Here is a 25,257-nt window from a genome sequence, read left to right on the forward strand (position 1 = left end):
GCCTGATGCAACGCGACTCTGTCTATATCGAACGTACTTTATACATGTGGGCGATTCTCTAAAGCCACTCGAAGAGAGGGATCCTTCGGCCGTTTGCGAAATATTTATGGCAGCCGGGTATTATACTACCAACATTTTGTTTTTGCATATTTTATGAGCCTGTGCGAGAGATGGCTTAAGAACCGGCAAACGTTTACAATGCGAAATATTTAGACTTGCGAAAAAGCGGTTTTCTTTACAAATCAATGATTATAAATCATATTTGTCAACACGTGTATTAACGTGAAACTTTTAAATCTTACATATATATATATATATATATATAGCTGAACAAATCCCAGAGACCAGGATATACCTGTTCGTTCGCAATCTGCTTCCATGACCAATCGCAATTTAACTTATTGATCGTGTTAGGAAAGTTTCACTCGTCTTGTGTGCGCATTTAGCGTACACGTCGACTCGATTCGAATTTGCGAATGCAGGGTACATCTCGAATCGTAAAGCGCGGTGATTATATCGCTTTGCGGAATTTAGTTTGTCACTTCGAGAGAGAGTGAAAGGGGGAGACAGAGAGAGAGAGAGAGAGAGAGAGAGGCCACGTTTCTCTCCGCAAACTAGATGCGCGCTGAAATTCTGTGCGCGCATTTGACGGAGGAGTCACATCACGGGATGTCGAGTTTCAGTTTTCGTCGGCGACATCCCGTCGGAAGTCAGGATGAGAATAAATTAGCGCTGACTTGCAGATTGCGTCACGTCGGCATGTACAATGGAAGGACGCGACACGACAGTGGTGATTTTTTTCTCTCTCTCTCTCTCTCTCTCTCTCTCTCTCTCTTCTCTCGACGTTGTGCTCGTATTGATAAAACAGTTTCAGTTTTATACCCGGCATGGCGACTCGCGAAAGGTCAAACTGTCCAGAAGAGAGAGACTTATGTATACCGTGGAGCGAATAAAAAGTATTCGCATATTTTACAGCGCGACGTTATGTTTTGTCACTCGTTATTTTGCGAATCATCAATTCTTTTGGTGCAGTCGCGGAGAATATCTCGGGGCGATGCTTTAAAAATTAACGATCGTCGAACATATTTGTTGAATACTTTGAAGCGTAGGATATTATTACGCGAAGATGATAGTGTCTTTTACTTGGTACGCTGTATTTTATGAAATTTTACTTTGAATTATTTCCTAGACGAGGGAGATGTTAATTTATATACCTTGCGACGAAAGACTCTTTTACTTTGCCGGACGTCGGAGCGTAAATTTTGCTCATAAGAACAAAGACGTTTTGCGCGGCAAAATATTACGGTGATGATCAAAATCCGGTATATGCAAAAGGACAACGGGCCTCCGCGAAGCGCCTAATCTTCTCTCGTACGTGCATTAATATTTCAGGCCGTAATTTTCGCGATAAATTATGGGGATAATCAAAGCGAGCAATCTAACAACTAAACTTAGATTATAATTACCGCGACGACAATTCGATGAACCGTAAATGGCGACGGTAAATGATCGCGTGCCACTAGACAAATTGTAGTTTGTTTTAGTTACAGAGAGGGAGTTTTCGAGGGAATATAACGCACACTCGGGATAATTTATTACCATATTATATTTCTTAGAAATAAAAATATCTTATGAAATGTACAAGGTACTTTAAATGAAATTACAACTTTTATTGCCGCTTTGTATAATTGCTTTTGTAGCGAGTACAACTACAAATTGATCCACGAGGTCTGCGATCAATTCGGAATTCCTCGATCAATGAAAATCGAATAAAGTATAAGATGTTTGCGAAGATTATTGGCTCTTTCGTTCAAATTCATTTTTCCATTCTGGCGTAACGGACTCCAAATTGATCAAAGAGTCTACGGATGAAACGTAGATAACACCTGGTGAATGTAATGGCCGTGAAAAATTTCGGTGTAATCGCGGAATGCGCCCATCGGGAGTAATGCTTTAACACGTTCGCGGTATTTACTATTGGATAGAGAAAGATGGGAAGAGAGAGAGAGAGAGAGAGAGAGAGGGACGAGGAAAACAACGCGGAGAAGAGGAAGAGAGAGAGGGAAAAGCGTCCATTAGAAAATGAGGCATCCCGAGCTTAACGAAGTCGCGACTATAATGCTTCCACACCCGCTCGTTCCCACGCTCGCTTTGCCTCGAATTACTCTCCCGGATTTGGAGAATAAAAGGGGGATGCAAAGACAACCGCGTTACGCGCACCGCCCGCGCCTTTTCTCGTCACGCCGTCTCGCGTTTAATCTAATGTCGCCGCGCAGGACACGAGGATAATTGCTTCTCCGCGAATTACTCGCGTCTGGATAAATTCTCTTCTCTCCGAAATGCCCCCTTTACCGCTCTTCCCGCTTCTATATATTTCGCAGTGTGTCTTCATCATAAATATGCGCCCGACATTCGTTACGATTCTTTAAAGTAAAAATTGCCTGGCTTTTAGCACGATTGCGGCACATATTTCTTTCTCGCGCGATACACTTCTAAACGTCAGTGCTTTTACGCATCGATATGCCTCGACATTAATATTTATATCCTTTTAATATTATTGGGTTATATGTGTATATAGCTATCGCGGTGTCGAGCTTCTTTGTGATAAAGATTAACGATTGCTCGGTTATAGTCCGACGCAGCGGTAAATGATAAATCTTTGTCAGGCCAATGGCAATTATTGTGCTACTGTTGTCGATGGAACAGTCGTTTTACCCGGAGCGACTATTAATTAACGCGGCTCGATGATACCCGACACAAATATCTCTTTTTTTTTCGCGCCGCTGAAAAATTGAACCCGCAAATTCCTTTCGCGTGAAGTTTCACGGTTACAATGTTTTACAATGGTGTAAAAATTAATATCGCCTTATATATTTACGCATATGACGTGGAATTTGTTTATACATGGACGCTAAGCGTTGAATCAATCAACGGCTACAGCGTCACGAATCATTAATTAAGCCCGTTACTCGTTATGCATGAGTACCTTGAAATATGCATATAGATATTAACGGAGGACGCATTCACGTGGTTAACAATATGATCCATTGCCGTGATAATCGACTTGATAATAACGTCGTTCAATAATTCCAAAGTCAAACCTCGTTTCCCCAATTCCGCACGATCTTTGGCATTGAATGCGGGAAATGTCAATCTGGAAATTACATTATATATCGAGATGCGATAATAACACATAAACACTAACGAACCGGTACTAAACGCTAACTCCATATAGTTGTCAATAAAAGGTCGATCGTAATGCAACGCGCATTCGCATCTGGTATTAATTGAATCCAATAGAATTACATCGCACGAGTCAAAGTCGCACTCGGTCAAGGCGGCGCGGCGTTGAAAGAAGTTTCTGGGTGACGGCTTCATTCAAGGGTGATCAAAGTAGCACGCGGTCATTTTGCTAAAAACAATCGTTATTTTTATTAATTAGCGTAGTATTAATAAGTCCAAGAACTCAGTCGTTTTTTTTTTCTTCGTTTAACTCTAAGCGAATGACGCCTCGAATCAGATCGGAATCAGACTTTACGATCTTTCAAAAGTCGAATATATAGATATGATATCTCTTACGAGAAAACATATTTATGTTTAATATAATACAGCAGTGTCGTCAATAGAGTCGAACTCAATGTCGAAAATATGGCCGCTTTTTCATTTTTTTTTGACGAATCGCTCGGGATATAAGCCGTATAGCCGATAAGCGTAGCAATTTGGTTGAACGCGTAGAAATGGCGGCTGCGGAAATTAATGAAAAATTCGTGGCGTCGCGGCGAGGACACAAAAGCCGGGGGACTCCCGTTAATGACTCGGAAGTGTATTACCTCCGCCTGTCTCCCGTTCGCGGGACGCGTGTACAAACGCCTAGATTGAGTCCCGGCCGCGGCTCAAATGTAAATCCTAGAATGGAGGCTTTCTCAATTATATCGTCGGTGATGGATGAATCCCGCAACGGGTGTCCCGTTTTCTTCGGAAGAACGGAAAGCGACGCTTTCGTCCCTGCCTTTTGTCGCCGCCTCGGGCCCGGGCTTTATTCATAAATACGTATCGCGACGGAACGTTTGCGAGGAATGACGGTCGCTTTATCCCGGAAATCGTCTCCTCTTCGAGACGAGTCGATAAATATAGCGACCGCGTGATACAGTTGACTTCTTGTTACATCGTTATTACACCACCGTCGAGTTTTTTTTTCCCGCGAAACTTGATTTCGCAGAAATCAATTCTTCGCGATGAATATCTTAGCGTGAATTTTAAACGGGCGTCTGTCTGGAATTTCCGTCGAACGAAAGTCGGATTCGCCGAGAAGAGATTTATCAGCTAAAATGTGACGTAATAATGGCGGTTTTGCAGAATCTAACGGAGGGGAGAAACTTGGTAGCGCGATGTTAAGCAGTTATTCGTCATCCTTTCCATCTCTCACATGGAGAAAAGAAGTGTTCAACCTGCCAACCATGTAGTTGTACACGCACACACACACACACACACACACACACACACACACACATACACACACATGCGCATACACAAATGAGAAGCGGCGCAGTCACGTGCCGTGGAAACTGGATCTCTTGGGTCTTGTTTGCCGCGTTTTCCAGCTATTTTGAGGGAGATGAATCGCGGCGAGGATACTAAACCAATTCCGCGGGCAAAGAGCGTGACGCGAAAGAGCATCTTAGATGAACATAAATTACTTCCGTCTTTCGAGGCGTCGTCCGTTTTTTTTATTCTCTCACGTGTTGGAATACATTTCGCGATATCGCGATTGCTCGGGATCGCTTTGCGACTCGCAAGATCACATATAAGTCTCTTATCGCATATAAATTTGCTCGGACCTTTTCTCGAGACATTTCCGGCCGGCGATGGTTATGGTGGAAGGATATCGCCAGGGGGGAGAGAAAGAGCCGCAATGCAGGCAAGGGCGTTGTCAGGGACGACCCTAGCGACCCTAAAGGCCTCATTCGCACTGAATTTGCGGCGATCCGTTTGCGCAACGATACCCGTGCGTCCGATCGGTCTTTCGATCCTCGATTCCATTTGCCGGCCACGCCGACATAACTCGACTTTCATCAGCGTGTGTGAACGTCGTATCCCAGCGTCGTTTCTCGGCCGTACCGATCACGATAAATTTCAGAGGGGATCCGATTGATAGATGCGGTGAATCAGTGATATCGTGACGAGAGAGAAATGTTTGAGTCGCGTTTTAATAATACGCGCGGATTTATGGAATTTTTGCTATTGTGTTCTGCTGTTTCTTCCATGAAATCTCTCGCGTTATTTTTCCTATTTGAAAACTCGTAATCTCGGTGACGGCATTACGGATTGCTAATTGGACGTGCGACGTAATCCCGTTAATTTCTCATTATGTAAATGGCGAGACATGCGATTGCGTAATTGTATTAACCCCCAGTTGAACTGCATCTACACTTGAGAGGAGGAGGAGGAGGAGGGGGAAAATTGGGGGGAGGGGGCCGGAGATACACTCGGGTTTCGCGGATTGTAGAATTCTTTCACGTACTCCATAAGTCTCTTCGTTTTAACTGCACTTTCTGCAATTACCTACGTACAATCTTTTTGCTTCTCCATTTCTTTCTTTACGAGCCCAGAGTATTAGCCTTGTTTCGTTTTGAATGCAGAAAGCGTAGGAAAGTGGAGCGCTGAAAGCGGAGCGCACCTCACGTTCGTCGTTTAATTTAATTACCGGGACTAAATTATATATACGTTTCTAACGTAAGCAAGGTGAACACAAAACAGCTACTTAATTAGGCATCATCTGACTCTCTCTCTCTCTCTCTCTCTCTCTCTCTCTCTCTCTCTCTTTCGCACTCTCTTTGGCGTGCGCGAAGTCTCAAGAGTTACGGGCGTACGTTTGCGTTAGTGTTCGTGTAATACTCGATTAAGATTTGTAAATCCCCGATTGGTCGATTGATTATCCTTCCGTTTGTCCCGCCTGTACTTTCGCGAATCGAGTAATTACGGAACGAGAGGAGGGAGACAGAGAGGGAGTGCGTTAGGAGTGCGCGAATTATCAAGTGCGCCAAATCAAGCTCTCTCTCTGGACTCTCTCTGGTGGACCGCTCTCTGTATTTACTCGTCCCATTAACGCCGGATTAGTATGTAGAACGTAAACGCGTCCGTAAAATAGAGACGAGTTAACCGGATTGATTACCATAAATCGATGCATCCGAAGCTTTTGGCGCGTTTGCCCGCTCGCATTTGCGGCAACATTCGGATGCACAATGGCCGATGATGCTTTGTTCGTGTCCATTGTGTTCGACGGGCATCCCGCGTGCAGAGCCGTTGGATCCATCGCGATCCATCTTACGTGGACTCGGACGATGTGTAGAAAATTAAGGCCGCGTCAGAGGGCCGCGCGTCATCTTATTGTTAATCCCATATCATGAATGGAAGATGTACGGAATAATAAACGAGGTGTTTGTTCTTACAGGTCGATCTGAAGCCGTTACGGGAGGCAACGGTCGCGGTACCCGCGCCAAAGATCACCGAGAAGCGAAAAGCCGAAGACGCCGACGCTAGCAAGGATCTGAAGAAGGTAAGCGTAGCCTTGTTTGCGCTCGTGTTTGACGAGCCATTTAATAGATTACAGTGCAGCCGAGTACTAGAGGCGGTTGCGTTGAAATTAGGAGACGAGAAACTCTTCTCGCGCTTCGAGGACAATATTGAGTTACAAGTTATTCGGCGCTTTCAAGTCTCCTCCTCTGGGAACTTGAATTAATTCGAAGAAGAGAAGATTGATTATCTCTTCCTCTCGTCTACGTAATCGATTTTTTCAGCGAATTTCGATCGCAAGCATTCGATACTCCTATTATTGATGCGCGTGTGTATTCCGCGTTATCTAGGATTATTAACGCAATTAACGCGCTTATATCGGATAGAACCGATATCTGCCTATCTACTTCGATTCGGCGTCCATTTTCGTGCCCTCGTAACTCATGTGGAGGGTCGGCGGCGCGGGGGAGTTAGGAACAGATTACCGTGCATGTGTGCTGTATTCGCCTACCATCTACCATCCACCACCGTCTGCTCCTCGTCGTCCTCTCCTCGTCGATATTCGACGCGCCGTGGCGTCAGCCGCGAGGCACGGCTTCATTAATCTGCTCGGCGCGCGCGGAAGCGCCCGCTCATTAACGAAATAAACGTTGCCGAGAGGCGGCGAGTACCGGGATCGTCGCGCTTTGAGAAACCCGAGTTGTCGGCATCACTGTTGCTGACAAGTCGCCGTCGGCCTTTGACGTTTAGCTTTCGCGTGGGTTACGAGAGTTAACGATGTTGCGCCGATAGTCGCCGTGACGGAGTTAACCCGTCCTTGGTATAAAAAAGATTGTTTTTACCTCGGTATCTCTCGTCGGAATCATCTTCAGCTCGTATATTATTTGTATAATTTTTTTTTTTTTTTTTGCCGAGAGGCGTTATGCAATCTCTTTCTGTTTCTTGTTTTTTCCTCTTTCTTTTTTTGATGGATTACTTCGTAGAATGCGCCGATTACTTCATTTGTTTTCGTTCGTTGATGCGGGTATTCGCTGAAGCGATCGAGCAGATATTTCTTCGACTGGCTGTATAATGAGAAACGTCACGGATAAAAATAAAATTGAAATTAATTTATTCGCGACGCGGATCTTGCAGAAGAGATGCGCATTTACTCCGCGATCCTTCTACAATAATTTCCCCGCGATAATCCACGATTATCGTCAGTTGTACGTTGTTTATATTTTTTTTTTTTTTGTCTTCCTCTTATCCTCTCGTTCTTGAGAGCACAGTAGTTTACAGTTCGCTACGAGTTAAGCTAAGATAGCCAGGAAATTAATTGCCCAAGGCGCTTGAGAACCTCGAGCAACTACTCTGGTCGAGCAATGGCTCCGTTAATCCACCATTGATCTAAGTAAATCCGAAGCTGCTACGCGCGCGCGTTTAAGTTCGCATTCGGGGCATTTTTTTCCCCTTCATTTTAAAAATATATATATGTCCCCGTGGCAATTATTTTACTGGAAATAAATTTATCATCATTTTGCTGGAAATAAATTTATGATCGCGGAGAAATAAAATCGACGAGTATGTGATACAAGAAGACGAGAATTTTATAAGAAATGCATGCGCGCCTCTTTTCTTTTCTTTTTTTTTTCAATCAAATTTAATGAAGCTATTCCGATTCCGATTGAAACAATCGTCGCTTTAAGTGGAAGCACGGCAGCAACAGGCGGTGTGTCAAGCCAGTGCCAGAGATTCGATGTACGTGTGTATGCACCCGAAAGGATGACGGAGGATGGGCGGAGGGGGGCAAACATTCTCCCATCTCGTTACTCTTCCTTTTTTTTTTTCACCCGGCAACGGCGTGACCCGAGAAAGTACATTACGCTCGATGTCGTCGTATCCACCCCCGCTATCCGACGTCGCGGATTTATTCCTTCTCGCTCGGATGCACCCCGTGCCTTTTGCTCGCCCGCGAGATTTCTCGCGCGTCGCAGCTCGAAGGAAACATTCCCGCGTTCTCCGATGAAAGATGATACGTTACACCGGGGAGGGGGGGCCGCGCGAAAGTAATTTATCTCGCCGAGCTCGCGAGGGCTTTTCTCCATCGCAGCGTGCGTCGTAAATTAGATACGCGGGAGGATATACGCGCGACGCACACGATGACAGGTCGCGGCGCGAGTCACTCGACGATAGAGCATTCGAGATAACGTCGTCTCATAGTATAAAGGGATGATTAAGCCGTTCGTTTTATTTTACGATGGCCGTTAATCTTTTATCGCGGGGTCGTATAGAAATAGACTTTGGATGTGTTGCACCTTCTTTACGGACGGTACGTTGTAATGCGTTACGTTGCATTATAACTCGCTCGGACCTAGATTTCGCCGTGTCCGAAATCGGAGTGCACGCGCACGCGAATCGCCTCTGGCATGTCTCTCTTTGTCTTCCTACGTCGTGTACATTCCATCCTAAGCGCGTTTGCACATTTGATATTACAGCGCACGTTCCGTCTACGTTTCTGAACATACATGCACACACTCACACTTTCTCTCTCTCTCTCTCTCTCTCTCTCTCTTTCCTGCATAAATTCCGCTAATATATATACCTTTCACGGCTACTTCGATGAGGATTCCTATCAAAGGCCACAAATGCAGGCCGGAGAGTCGACGAAGCGTGAGCTTTAAATGGCACATCGCCGGGGAAGACCGAGAGAAAGAGAGAGAGAGAGAGAGAGAGAGAGAGAGGGACTTCAGGACTTCGAGGAAACCTTCAGACGATGAAAGCAACGCGGTCGATCGTTTTCCCAGGAGCAAGAGAGACCGTCGTTAACTCGCGGACGGAGGTGGATTCAAACTCGGGGATGGCAGGGCGAGAGAGCGAGGGAATCGTTTGAGGCTGGGAGAGTGAAAGGGAGGGATGTTTTAGGGCCGGTCGATACAGCCGAAAGTCCAGAGAGCGAGCCAAGCGGCGCGAAAATTCGTGAGGATGAGGATATATCGTTCGCGCGAGGGACTTAAACGGAGAAACCGAGGGATGGTTTTTATCCCCCTTTCCTCGTCTATCTCCCCCCGTTCTTTACCACTTTGCTTCTCGCGCAACCCCTCCTGCGTCCTCCTTGTAACACTGTGCTCTCTGTAGAATCTCGTGTTTCCTCATCGTCGTCGTTCTCGTCGTTGTCATCGTCGTCGTTATCGTTCTTGTCATCGGTCTCGTTCGCTCTCACAGTTGCGACGATGACTAACGTTTTCACCCGCGGTCACAAACAATATGTAACGGAAACGTTAATTATTAAAGCAAAAATTTCGAGCAGCCTCGTTACGGTTAACGAGATACTCGACCAAATCGAAGTTGGATGGTTTGATTATTTTGTCTTTTTTTTTTTTTCAAAGCACACAAGCCGAATGAATACGCGATTGTCGTCGGATTAAAAGCAGCTGACTGCCAATATTAATGAAATGCCGCGTCGAGAGTGAATTTATCACCTATTGTTGCAATGGAAATTTAATCTGTAACGCATGATTTCGGTTATAAATATATAGGATTTCTTCGCGATTTGATATCGCGAATGATTGATTGTTAGACGCGATCGGGAATATTTTCCTTTAGAAACCATTATTCTATCCTTCTATCGAGTTTTGATTTTTACCACGTGTTGTCTGCTTTTTATTGCACGGATCACATGGATCCTTGATTACTTGCGAATATTTCTCACGTAATAGTAATCAATTACACGGTAATTGATTATTTCGAGTTATGGTTTATTATGAAATACGTTTTCAATTAAACGTTGCAATTAGCACTCTTGAAACAAGCTGTTTGTCGCTCTCTCTCTCTCTCTCTCTCTAAATACCAACATATGTATATGAACCGACGCATAAATATACATATTAATTTTCACAAATGTTTAATATCTGTTGTCTCGCTTTCTCGCAAGGTTAAAATAGCCGGTCGTTATTGTAAATTACAATTAATTAATAATACGCACGACGTTGCATTGATGCAAAAACGCGAGTGTGCGATCTATGCATTATGAGGCATTATTAATGTTCCGCTGAGAAATTATTATTTCGGGTAAAATTCGGCGGGTAAAATTGAGAAGATGCATGCTTGACATTTTTCTTCATCTTTAAACTACGAAATATATCTTAAAATTATATCTATCGCGTGTAATAATCTCTCTCTGTAATAATATTGCATTCGATGCAGTACAAACGTAATTCGATTTACGATCGGATATTATCGCTTGGCATGGACGCGAGCATCTCGCTCCACCGAGAGATTTTCCATCGCTCGCGACTCTGCGGCAGCTTAATTACATTTCTGCCAGTCCACAGTGTCCGCGCTGGCCGATAATCATTGATGAACACGTAAGCGCGAAGGGAAGTCTTTTCCCATCGACATCTATCGATACCGCTGGCGGTATCGCGGGCGGTATCAACCGCGCGCGATCGAAAATTCAACGTGCAACGTCCCGTGTAATCCGATTTACTTCGGTTCGATGCACCCGCGATTTCGACTAATTATGCCCGCGCGTTAATTAAAACGTGTCGCGAATATTAGGATCCATTAACGTAATGCGCCGGTTATTTCGTACGAAAGGCGCGGCCGTCCCGTCCGGCGTGACGCGCCGGATGCCTCTCGTTTATTAATTTTAATTAACGATCTGAAATTAAAATGATTACTTTGTGTGAGATTAAGGCCTCTCCTTGGGAAGCGAACGCTATAACTCTCTTGGGTCTCCGCTGTTTTATTTACGCGGAATATCTGACGGTCACTCGAATAGGAAATTATTTGCGAGCATGCTACCACTTTGACTTTTTGTTTGCGAGCGTGTGTTATATGTTTTGATATTCTTGAATTTTAATTCTTGCAGCGATAGTCAATGGCGTCCAAATGCGCACGGAGAATCATTTGAATAAGGGAATCTTTGCTAATTCGCGCGTATCCTTTATCGTGGGATGTCATGGTTCGCTGGATTTCAGACCTAACACGAGCCGAGGATGAAAATGCAAAGAGAGTGTGCACGTTGTACGAAGTTTGTAGCAAAGTTTTACTTTTTAATTAGACGTCACGCGCTGCGCGATTACCCCCGTATTCTCGCCTCGTTTTAATTGTTTCTGTAAGATTTCTACTTATCTCGCGCTTAGCAGCGATGTGATGTCATGTTTCGTAATAGTGGCCACTTGATTTTACGGCGCTCGCATACGATCTTTCGTCGATTGTCGTAAATTTCAGTAGCGAGTAGTGTGACACGTCGGATTTTCGGAGAAAATTTTGCGCGATTTCGCGGGACAAATGTCGCGGACGAAACTTTTGGCAGACGGAAAGAGATTTATCACACCGGTATCGCGAGATTCCATGCACGGTGCATTTCTCCCTCCCCGAATTTTTGAATTTTTACGCATTATGAGGATACGTCGTCGTACATCGCATCCTTTCATCCCGCGTGATTAATCTGCGTTTCGATGGGCACAATTCCCGCGAAATTTCCTCCCGCGTCATCATAAATATACGCGGTCCGCGTGGCAATTCAATAAGCGGGATCGGCGACAACAAGAACTGCGTCGCAAAACTGCGCCGTGAGTTTTCACTTTCTGCGCACGATTCCACGCCCCCCCCCCCTCCCCTTCCCTCTCTTCCCTTCCCTTATTGTCCCCGGGAATGTGTGCCGCATTTTTTTGCACGATAAATTTATCGTCGCCATACGTCACCTCACGCGGACTCTCGCGCAAAGACCAGAGCTCGTCCACTTATCTACTGCGCCCTTTATTTCAGTCGTAAAGTGACAAATAACACGGGCCTCTGTGTATATCTTCGTTTTTAATTGAGGGCCCGCCATAAATTTGATGTAACCACAATTTTTGCCGGCGAGGATAATCCGGCGCGTGGAGCAGGTAAAAACTGTGGCGCGGTCGCTTCGAAACAAAATAAAATTTCCATCATCCAGTTAAGGATATTCGATAAGTACCAGGGTACTTTACTTTCGCGCCGTTATCATTCGCAACGTTATATACGTACTTGAAAACGAAATAATATTTGTTCGTTTTCCATTACTTTTCGCTATCTTTTAAAGCGTCGCGGTCGCTCTCTATTGTCTCGTAAAATTCTATTGTTTTATACCGTTTTTTGTGCGTCTCGTGTATAGAAGAGTGAGAGCGCGGTTATTCCATATATACCGGACATTGCGGAGTTGGCGTGTAACCGTGACCCCCTATTTCAGGCTGGTCACTTATCTCTACTACGTTCTTTGTTCCAGGCGAAATTGGAAACGAAAGCGCTGAAAGCGAAGAGGCCGGGATTCACGGACGAGCGGTACAACGAGACCAGTTATTATGTGGAGCACGGTCAGTATTTTTTTGTATTAGACGTTTTTGAATTTAGTCCTCTCACGACCCTCCCCCCTCCCCCCTCCCAAGGTTGCCTTTAATACCGCGGATTAATGCGTCGCTCCGTGATTTTCATCTCGCATTCCGGTCGAGAGATTGCGACGCGGAATTATTCGCGCACGTCAAATTTGCTTTGGCCCGCCGCTTTTCGAAAGCGAATCAACGATAATTTGATAGACGTGATAGCTCTTTCGATGGCAAAAAATATGCGCGGTGTGGGAATCCCTTAAATAGGATCCGGATTAATTTTCTACAACAGTGTTGGCTCTACACTCAGGCGCGCGAGTCCGTCAACCGCGAGCTCAAATAATCGCGGCTAATCCTCAAGATAAACACGCAACTGGCTGCGATAATCCGTCGACTTTCTCACTCGATCCTCGTCGATGATCATCGGAAACGGGGACGAGTGGGAAAATCGAATCCGTAAAATGAGGACGGAATGGAGCGAAAACTGCGATGCAACAGATTTTACGAGGCCCCAACGTATATTTCCTTCCGTGGTTATATCATCGATTTCCAATTTTTCCATTATTTTTGAATTTTGAAGCATTTTAGATAAACTAAATAGCGACCGTTTTCGTAATACAACGAACACTTCGAAATTTAAAATTTTTATTTGATCGACAAATTTCTAACTAAATTTCTGATTAATTCTTAAAATAATAATAACGCAATGTGTGTCGAAATATTTTTTAAAATATAATATACTTTTAAAATAATATCTTGAACTTTTATGATTTGTTCGATTTTTTGAATACTCGCAAAGAAAATAGAAAGTTTTGTCAGCTATAAATCTCAAATTTAAATCGAACGACAAAAAGAAATGCTTATCTTAATCTTTCGATCGTATAAGGGTGTTCCGTGGCGAATTCAAAGAAAAAGCTACAATAGCGTATTCGCTTCGTATGCCGGTACGGCCCTTGTCGAACAAGTTTAATATATCTCTTTGTAGAATAAAACTGTCATATATATAAACTCGCGTATAACTCTCCGGTACGTGAAAGATATTATTTGTATGGCAGTTAAGTCAATATATTTCGACTCGGTTGGTTTATCTTGTGCCAATATGTGTCCCGCGATTGGAGTAACCGGATACTCGAAAGAGAGGAAGAGAGAGAGAGAGAGATACGCAAGCTCTCGGTAGTCTTGCTTCATGCAGAATTATCAAATGGAGATACGTCCATAGGCAGAGAGCTTATTATCGCCATGGATGACGAATCCATGTGATAACGCGATGGGCGAGAAATCCAAGCTCGTGCGCTGGAAATGGAAAAGCTGACCGGGTAATAATTAAATTACCATTTCGACGAGAGGCGGACGGGGGAGAGAACTTATCGGCGGTCTATCGTGTACCGATATGTGCGTCCGATAATCGATGCGAATACCATAGAGACACTTCGCTTTTCCGCCCAATTCGTTTTCACGAATTCGTGCTACCGCGACATTTTTCCAGCCAACGGATGCTACCCATCATTTCAGACAAACGATTTTTAAGTTTAACGATTCTAAGCGGCTGAGGCGAATACGCTATCCTCAAGCGGTGTTGCAATGTTATGAGATTAAGAAATATTTTTTTTTTTTTATTTTAACTGCGACGGTTTACGCTTTACAAGTAATGGCAAAGAAACTGGATTGAATTATAAGCATTCTAAAATTCATTTGCTTAGATTAGAATGTGAATTTTAAGATATTATATTGACGCAGGTTCTTCATAAATACTGATTTTGTACAGAAAAAATTCAGGCTTTTAATTAAACGCTGTTGTATAAAGTTTTGATTTTATTAAGAAAGGCTGATTCAAAAAACTTACAACATAAACAATCTACTATAAATATATTAATTATTAAGGAAAATAAAAGTATAAATGCTTTTTTAACGTTACAGAGAAAACTTGATAGGCGGATGAGATCAAAATTATTCGATAAACTTTATCTTATTACGGTCACGCCTTCGGATCCAAATATTTTTATAACGTGTGAACAATTTTTTATCGTTTAATTTAATTTTTATTAAGTCGAAATATTAGAGAACAACACGTCGGAATTTTAGCGCTTTTATCTTAGAAGGGAGTCTCCTGTGCATCGCGCAGACTGCATACGGAGCGTACGGTTAACTTTTCAGTAGTTCGAGTCGGCGTTTCTCTCGCCATGCCGCTGTCGGTTGGCGCGATTAAAGTATAGTATATCCAACGTGTGGAGAGAAAAGCTACGGTACCGTCTCGGGTGGGAACGATCGGCCGGCATTGTCGGATCGAGCGATACGTGAGGCACGCCGACGTGAGCTCATTATCTCGAGTTAGGGTTGCCGTTCGCGATAACGGCCGTTTGCGGTGCGCAAAGAGAGAGAGAGAGAGAGAGAGAGGAGGAGAAGGAAGTCGAGGCGAGAATACGGAATTGCCGTCGGCGGAAGACGCACGAAGAAAGGGCGAAGGCAGAGGGGGAGAGAGAAAGAGAGTGAGAGAGGAGTGGCGAAGGGTATAGGGGGCGGTTAGAGAGACGCGAGAAAGGGATCGATCGATCGGATATTTAGACGGGCGACTGGCAATATCGACAACCAATATCTGCTCCACATTCGAATAATAGACCCGCACGGGCGACGCATCTCTCTCTCTCTCTCTCACACACACACACGCACACACACTCTCACTCTCCCTCCCTCTTGTCGGCGAAACAAAGACCTATTAATGCCACTTGGAAGATAGACAGCTGCAGGTATGTTCTCCACGACTACGCCCCCGCCATTCTCTCCTATTCCCCGTGCATCTTGCGCCCCTTAAAGACACCACGCTCGATCGAACTCGAAGATGCCTTAGGTATGTGTAGGAATTAAGGGCGGCGCATTGTCCAGAGTAGGTCAAAAGAACTTGCTTTTCCAAGTTACACATACACACACACACACACATAAATATATATATATTCGAACAATAATTTGCCGTCTATTTTCTTATTTCTTAGAGGAAAGAATGATCTTCAGCATCGGTATTTGTTCGTAAAAAAAATATTAGGAGAACATGAAAGATTTTCAGGCAATGATATCACTTAATATTTGATGGGGAAGCTACATGATACCATTTTGGTGAGTCTTGTTCGGCAAAATTGCGGCTTTTGCCGTTTCGATGGTAGTAGTAGGTACTTCGTAATGGCACAAACGCCGGATTTGGAAGCTCTGAAATCCGAAACGTCGGCTTATATCGTCGCGCGCTGTGCACGATGGGATCTTCGCCATCTGCGATCAGCTATCCCGGGCCGACACACATACATATACACACTCGCACGAACTTATACACACACACACACGCGTACACTTACAACTTATGAGCAAAGATTGGGGAAGCCGCGAGTTTCTACGTGATTCAAATCTAGATCCGACCCTATCCCCCCAAGTTAAGAAGCCCGGCGTACGTTATCGAGCCGAGAAATCCTCGGTCTCGGTAATTCGGCCCCGACTAGCCAGTCCCCTCTTTCCTTTTTCCATCTCGTCCATATCTTAATTCCTTCTTCGCGAAGGCTGAATTTATTCACAATGAACACCCCGGAGACATCATTTAAAGATAAATATCGCACACATTTTTTTCGTATTATTTTCATCGAATTAATTATAAATCAGCTGATTCGTCCGAAAGTGAAACTTAACAGAGATGGAGGGGGGTAAGAGGGATGGTTCCCTATTCGTAATTGAAATATCTCGAGAAGTATTGTACCGTCCTCTTACGATCCGCCAACGCGCGCCGTTCTAATTGGCCACGAAAACACTCCTCGCGGCTTTGCACCCGCCTCATCGAAAGACGAGTCTTGGCACTTTGGCATCCGACGCTCTTTACGAGGGCAGAATATGTTGGCAGCCCTTCGCGATTGCGGGAACACGGGAGCTCGTTCGACGGAAGCTCTTGTGCGATATTTCCTGAGCGTCCTCTCTGGTAGAGGACACGCCTAAGAGGCTCTCGAGTTATAGAGCGCGGCAACCGCGACACGTGACATATTTCATTGTTGGTGATTTCATCATATTCGGTGCGTTATAATGACAGCGAGTCGCAATTCTTTTTTTTTTTTTTTAATTCTTTAATTCTTTAAATTTATTTGGTTTTATATTCTGCCGATTACTTGCTTAATTACATACTTAATTACATACTGTAATGAGTTGTTTTTTTTTATATCTGCTAGAACAGCAGCTAGACAAGAGAGTGATGTTTTTCTCTCGCTCGTCCCTTCAATTCACTTCGCAATATTGCATTTCGTCATTACATCACGCGAGATGGGTGAATTTGATGGCGGATATCGGAAATTAACGCGAACGAAGCTCGGCTGAAACGCTTAATTGGTTAATTAACGAGATAGTAGGAATAGCATCGTGAGCATGGTATTGGGAACGTGATGCGTCGTTGAAACGCAACGTAATGTCATGAAAATGCAACATTCCCCGAGATTCCGTAGCTCGCGATGTAACATAGTCTGTGGAGAAATAGAGACTGCAATAGAAGTCAGAAGGCCGCCGCGCCGTCGTAATATAGGACTGTAAGTTTATTCCATGTTTTACGAGCTTCCTTACTTTGATGTCTACGAACTTCTCCGATCGCAGGAAAATGGGAGGAGGAATGGGCAAACGGAATGCATACGTTATTTCCGGTAACAAATTTTTCCTTCCTGCACCGCGCTTAAGAATTGATATACAAATATAAATCTAAAAAAAAACATTACTTTTTTATTTAAAGAAAAGCGAGAGGAACCGATCTTCCTTCTCGAACGAGAGAGAGAGAGAGAGAGAGTCGCTCGCGAGAATTGCTCGTTCGAAACGGCCTAATTTATATTCAACGGTCCCTCCCCCCCCCCAACCTTGTCTTGCATATTTAGTTCACGGCATGTAGAACCAACGAAAACAACCTGACGTGCGTGACGAAGAATTCGTCCAACTTCGCGATCACGTGTGCTGGCTCACGATAGTTTGTGCTTCATCCTGCATTTGGCAGAGGACAAACACACATCGTGCGCGCGATATGCTAAACATCGCTAAGGCAGAGTTCATATATACATTGATCACCTATAACGATGAACTACTTGTCGCTTAATGATCCGCTTATAAATCGTTGCGTGGTGTAATCATTAGATGGACGCGTCTGACTTAAACGATAGATTTAGGACGTGGGATTAAATACCTGGGCGAATGTAACGCGTGTGAAAAAAGAGAAAAACAGTTCGTTATTTCATACAGTCGGCATTTTAAAATCTCGCGCACTTATCAACACACACACATATATATATATATATATATATATATATATATATATATATATATGTATGTATATGTATATGTATGTATGTATGATGGTAGAGTTTTGCGATTTCAAAATATCGAAGGACAGGTATTTTTTTAATTAATCTGAGAGTAAATGTATACGCGAAAGAGCGTTTTGATGATACATCGTATTTTCTATTTACGAAACAACAGCGCTCACGATGTAATGCAAAATTTGACGGAAAAAGAAATATACGATTATTATAATGAAAGCATACTAGATTCTACCTTGAGATTCGTAAGAGATAAAAAAACTAGTGGCCGGTTTTTAACGGTATATAACTGTGTAAGTAGTAACGCTCAATCGGGGATCAGCCAGTGTTAATATAAAATTCTGCACGCACACACACACACATAGACGTCGCAATAATTGGAATACACGATTGACATTTTTAAACGGGAGTTCTGATAGCTTTTATTTAGTCCACCTAATTTTTCATCAACAGCTTTTTGTTGGCTCGTGAATAAAGATTACAATGATTATATATTCGTGATATATTTAAATCTCCGTTTCGGGGAGTACGCAGTGCATCGATTGCAGCTGCGATTAATTTTTACCATGCCTCATTATCTCTATGCTTTCTGTAACGATAAACTTTAGACTCTGCATTCGCGTCTAATCTTATCTCTCCGCGCGAATTACATACGTCCGCTTGTGCAGATGGCAATACAAGCCTCGAATTTACTGGCGGTCGTCGGCGGGGGGGGGAAGTATATCGAGATTATACGAGATTCGCGTGCGGTGCGATGATCCGCGGAACAATGCATCGAGCATCATTGTGTGCTGTGAATCGTAACGTATAGTATTTGCAGAAAATTCACATATCGCTGTTTTGCAAACGAAAACGCGCTTATTTAACATGGAATGTTAAAAAAAAAAAAATTTTTTTTGAGAGAAAATAATGCGGAATTTAATCAGATTTTCGCGAGAAAGAGATTTGTTTCGACTTATTCGACGAGAAACATCGCTCGCGAATTTATAGTTTATCTCGTGATACGCCGAATGCATCTAGCATTCAGATTACAGTCGTGCGAGTTGATGCAGCTTCCTTCCGTTGTCCGCCCGCATGCAGATGTGCGTTTTACGCGTGTTGCGCGGCACGAACAGCCGCGGTTTTCACTTGACAATCGTAATAGAATGGCGATTATTAAGGATTTGCGATAACACATGCACATTGCCGCGTGAAACACACGTATTGGAAAATATGCGCGAAAGAAGGTGAAACGCGCGGGATGTTATGAATTATACATATGTAGATCGGGCGAGGGGAGATCGATACGGTATTTCGAGGATAGAATTGCGAACCGATTTAAGTCATATTTTATTATTGCCGTTTATTCGGCTGCGCGAATGCCACGGAATAGAAATGTGACAGGTGTATGTGTATGTACGCCGCTCGATTTTCGCGAGATATGTGATAAATAAATGGATAGATCTGTATGTGAAATAAAATTGAATCGATAAACGTGTATATACATGCACCTTCTATCAAGAGTTTAGTTTCTTTTTATAAAAAATATGAACTCTCTATAAAATTTTTTGACCTGCATTAGATGCAACAGATACAGCGTTTTTTTTTTTCTTTTTTTATATAAAAAGGCTACTTTTACAGCAAGTTTCTTTCCTTTTCTTTCGACGAGACATAGAATTTATATATCACAGATTTAAAAAAATGTATGTGTACGCTGCTCTTTAAGAGTAAGAAAATCGTTCAGTGCGCGTTGAAACGTGTAGAGGTTACGCGCGTGGATTATATTTTGTGATAATAATTTGAGGATTGTTTATATTTACATATACATGTTTACATATAACACATTTGCTATGGCTTGTGTTTTTATTCAATGGCTGAATTTGACGGATGTCGGAAATACGATGACGCGTATAGCGCACAGAATTCTGCCTTTAGATCGTATAAGATTATGAAGGGAAAAAATTTTTCAGTTCGCGAAAGAGAGATAGATAGAGAGAGAAATGATATTTACGGCAGCTCCTCAATAAAATTTGTTGTCAAATATATAGTAATACCCAGCTGCCGCTCACACCGCACCGCGCTCATGAATTTCACAGGAACGGACGATTATTTTCGTTGGATTTCTCCCGCAGGAGCTTCGGGTCTTTCGATCGTATTTTGTGAATCGTCTGTGAATTATTCACAGTAATAATAGTAAAATAAATAAAAGCTACGCGGGAATATTTTATCGACTAATTGATCACATAAATTAGTTGATCGATACTAAAGGTGTCATTATTAACATCGTAGCAAAAAAAAAAAAAAAGAATTTAAGTACTTTCTAAAAGGATTAAACGTGCTTGCTCAATTTTTTGTATTTTAATTAATAATTAGATATTTAAACATATAATTGAATTTATATACGAGAAAAAAATTGTGTATATTACAATTTAATGTTTTATATAATATATACAATTTAATAAAGAAAACATAAGAGGGAGCGCCTTATCATAATCATCTATGTAAGTAGTATCGGAATGGAGTCGGGAGAGAAAAAAAGCGTCGGCAAAATGCCGAGCGGAGTTGCAACTCGGGTGGAATGGTGTTTACTGTCGCTGTAAAAGCGGCCGTGCGTACATAAGCACATGTGTTGTGTACGAACGATCGATAGCGAATGAAACCCGAAGCAGCCCGCACGACGATACCGCCATTGGTTTATTACTCGTAAAACAAGGCGTCATTCGAAACCCGAGGCGAGATGTTTAGGGCCTTGGGTTACCCCTTCGGGCTACCTCCTCTCGAATAACCCTCGTGAGGTGACTCACGATGACGGCAGCTTTGTTCCCTCTCGACTTTCCGAAGGCACGGCCGATAATCGATATTAGGAATCACTCTGTTTTGTACAAAATTAGTACTGCTCCTTCGACACGATAGTGCTTAATACTAGGTTTGAATTAAAACTACAACACGGGATATAATTTTAAAGGAAATATGAGATGGATTTAATTTTTGATGCTAGTTTAATGTTATAATTATATATCTAATAATGGTTATTTTATATATCTTATAATAATATATTAGAAAGAAATAAAGTAAAAATAATAAAGCACCAAATGGAGCTTTTTTATTCTGAATTAAATTTGAAATAGATTTTAATACGATTAACTATACATATAATCTCTATCTCATTTATTCGTCATTTATTTCTTTTATTCCTCGACATCGAACGTCTTGATGATTAATTCTATTAAAATCCACCTTGGAATTGGTTGAGATATTAAATATTAAAGAAGATGCTATTAAAAAGATACTGAATAAAATACCAGTCATATAGAATACGACTTTAGCTTTGCGGTTATGCATTTCAAAATTCTCGAAGGAAAAAAGAGCTTTCCTTTCAAATTACGAGCTTGTATCAGACGTTTCGATCCTTTCGGGTGGAAAATCAACTTCTATGTACATCTTGCGTCGACAATGCGAGAGCTTGGGATATCTCGGGGTCGACGAGGGAGAAAGATTTCCGTGGCGAAATTCTGTGGGCGTAGCTAGACGGATTTTCCGGGTATCGACGGAGAGACCTAGAGCATGGAATCCGGATGATGTTACGGAATAAAATGGTAAGACGCGCGGGGATGGAGAGGGAAAGGGGGGGGGAGGGGGAGGAGAGAAACAAAAGGGAGCAGGAAAGTATATGGTACGATGTGAGCAGGGGGCTCCGGAAACAACCTCGACATCGGGGGCAATTACTGGCCCGCTGCAATGAGCAAGGCGGTCGTGTCCCATTGCTGGTGTAATAGCATCGTAATTACTTTAAGCCACGATCGCGGTCGATTCGACGGAATCCGCCGTCGTCTGGAAAATAAACGAACGAAGCGAGGGAAAGGCGGACTTTACGGTCAATTGCGACACCAACGATACCATCCACTAATATTATGATCTCGTTAATTGAATTTCTTTCTCATTACGATTATACGAAGAAGAGTAATATGTATATATGCGTTGGTAAATTTTTATGTTGCAATTGGATACGTATTTCTGAGATATGAATTTGCATAATAGAAATTTCTCGCTGAAGGCGAAATATTTTTTCGAGGACGTCGAGAGGAACTTTTCGACCCTTACGATACATAAAACAGGCCGCCTATCTTTTTTCTTTCTTTTTTTGCTCGCTCTCCTTTTTTTTCTTGCGCCTCTTCCTCCCTCCTTTTCTCCTCTTTCACGATCATGTTCCTTTTTGCTCTCTTATTGCTTGAAGACGATTTCCTTCCGCTTCTCGAAAAGCTCTTGGCTAACCGACCGCGTCCCGACGCTTCTATTTCTGAAAGCTCAAGAGAGATCAATCGTTCCCTCAGCCGTGCGCGGCTACTTCTTTCGAGACATCTCGATTGTCAAATGACCTTCCTCTTCTCTTCTTCCGGCGAAGAATAGTATCGCGAGTATCGTTGTCGACCGCGTTTTGGCGTGTCGAGGGCAATTTAATTAAAGCAACGAGTGAAGTGAGCGAGGAGAGAAAAGCTGGATCCTTTTCTTCGCGAACTGTTTCTGTTTACCCGGGATCTTCTCCTCCGTCGTTCCGTTTCGATCTTACACAGGTCAGCTCTTATCTCCGGCTTATCTCCGACTTTTCCCGCAGACGTGAACCGCGCGTGCGGTCCCTTTGACCCGCGCGAACGTGTTTTTGCTCTCCTCTACCAATTTTCCTTCGTCGACCACTCGAAAAGTCTTTGTATAACGATCATGCTTCCGTTATTTCTGTTCCCGCAAGTACTCGACTCTGGCTGGAATAAATTTATTTTTAGCTTGAGAGAAAGGGAGATATATATATATATATATATATATATATATATATATATATATATACGGTACGTTAAAAATCATGGTAATACGATTCTCTTCGTCGAGAAAAATACACAGGGTTTCATAAAAATAGTATCTTTTTTTTTTTTATTTTAATGCAACGTTTATACTGCAATATTAAGCGTCGAGTAATTCTGCGCTTTTTTCATTTTAAATGTCAGACGTTCATTAATTCCCTACGGGGAGGATTGTTTCTTAAACGACGTGTTCTAGCGATATAAAATCGAAAAAAGCGCCTTTGACTGGACGCGCGACGGGACATTAATCAAGCCTCTCCTCGGTATTTATGTTCTTCTTCCGTTGGCTGGAAAACAACGGGAGAATCGCGCTTGACACGATTGTCAAAGCGGAGGACTCTAAGTACTTGTTTTTGAAATGGCGAAACTACCCTCCGGGCTATCGGCGACAATGACAAAAGTCATTTCAGTGTCGTAAAATTTTCACGAGTATTTCTCTTAAATTGTAACGACTTAAGGAACGTCCCCCTTCATCTTTGTTCCCGTATTGATGTGAATAATGATATTGTGCAACAACGCGAGGCGATAAGTTTTATTCGAGAGTATAATTTTTAGGGATATCAGATTATTCTATCAAACGCGCGTGACGAGAGTCGTTTTATAAATTCACGCGCAACGTGGCACGCGTGAATTTATAAAACGCTGTATATCTTTCATTAACCTCTCGCCGAGGAGGATCTTTCCTCCGCGCGGGAAAACTGAGAAAATTGTTCCTCTTATCCTGGCATATTAATCAACCTGCCGTTCACTCCACTTTCCCCTTAGGGCGAGAATCTCGTTTGAAGGTATAACGGAGGCTCGACGGATTAATTTCCACTTAATATGAGGAAGGAAAAATGAAATATCTACCGAATATATATATATATATATATATATATATATGTGTGTGTGTGTGTGTGTGTGTGTATGTATGTATATGTCTATCGTGAACTCGTTGCGTAAGGGAATGTTTAAAGCACGAATTTCCAAGTCAATTTGCTATTCGAGGGGTAACAGGATGTTCCAGAAATTTAAATATATTCTCTTCTTCTTCTTCTCCTTCTTCTTTGTCCTTTTATCGGAGACTACGAAAGAGAAGGATGCGATCGATTTTATGTTAATCTTGACGTAAATTTTGTTCGTAAAAGCGATCGCTCTTGGAGTGACACGATGACGTAATAGATTAGCAAATAATTGTAAGAACTTAAAGTCTCTAATGATATTCAATACTGCCAGTATTACCTACCTATTTCTTGTCAAAAACAAACATCTGTCAATATTTCCGGAAATATATATTTTTCGAGATATCTTATTTTTGATGTTGTCTTTACTGCAAAGATTTAATCGGTAATATTAAAATTATCATCTACTTCTTTTTTTTATTAACTTCGCAATACGTAACGTTGAATGATTTAAAAGAGAAAAAACTTTTGTTATCTTGAGTGAACTTTTGTTGAAATTTTATCAATTCTTCGTCCGACAGCACATTTCACTGTCATAAAAAAGATCTTTTATATTCATTCAAATAAAATTTCTTCCTGTAATTGATTCAAAAATGAATGAAAAGAAGGAAAAAGAAAAATGCTCATTTTTTAATAAGAAATAATACACTGTACATTCATACTCTATCTATAAGACATCCTGTATATATATTCTCGTATTTCCCGCATGTTCATTTAATGCTACCTGGATGCTTAATCTCTTATTAATTGCAAGAGAGCTCTCACAGTGCATCGTTACGGCATTACATTTCGTAACATAATGTAACGTAATACAGCCCATTAAGCCCCCGTGACATTTAAAGGTGACTTATACGGGAGGATCATAGATAGCTATCGTTTTCTCTTATCGGTCCTAACGGCCGGTCTCCCGGTGCGCTGTGTGCGTTACAGGTCTCCGTAAGGTATACCCGTATTACTTCACTTTCACGACATTCACGAAAGGTCGATGGGTCGGCGAGAAGATCCTGGAGGTCTTCGCGAGGGAATTCCGCGCCCATCCAGCCGAGGAATACGAGAGGTGTATACGCGCCGGCACGCTGACAGTCAACTATCAAAAGGTGGACGTCGATTACAGGTTACGGCACAACGATCTCCTGGCTAACGTCGTTCACAGGTATGTGATGCAGAAATGCGGAAGCGGTCGCGCTTCAGCCGTCATTGATTTTCGTCACCGCGTGTCACCGCGGGCGCGCGCGCGCGCGCGCGAAGCAGCTTATCCGGAATTCTCGCGGAGAGAATTGTCGCGCCTATTGTGCGTTTCGAGTCGCGACGAAAGTTTGATTGAATC

At 42.7% G+C, this 25,257-nt stretch overlaps 1 protein-coding gene across 6 annotated transcripts in view; it reads left to right on the top strand.

Moving 5' to 3' along the window:
- Positions 1 to 25,257, top strand: part of LOC126852423 (pseudouridylate synthase RPUSD2-like) — a 113,280-nt gene that overhangs the window by 68,436 nt on the left and 19,587 nt on the right. For all 6 annotated transcript variants that reach the window (XM_050597230.1, XM_050597228.1, XM_050597229.1 and 3 more), the window contains 3 exons: positions 6,452 to 6,556; positions 12,746 to 12,833; positions 24,861 to 25,083. In XM_050597230.1, the coding sequence (XP_050453187.1) occupies positions 6,452 to 6,556; positions 12,746 to 12,833; positions 24,861 to 25,083 (416 nt within the window). The remainder of the gene's footprint in view (positions 1 to 6,451; positions 6,557 to 12,745; positions 12,834 to 24,860; positions 25,084 to 25,257) is intronic.

Source organism: Cataglyphis hispanica, chromosome 10 (genome assembly GCF_021464435.1).
Source record: "Cataglyphis hispanica isolate Lineage 1 chromosome 10, ULB_Chis1_1.0, whole genome shotgun sequence".
Lineage (NCBI taxonomy): Eukaryota > Metazoa > Arthropoda > Insecta > Hymenoptera > Formicidae > Cataglyphis > Cataglyphis hispanica.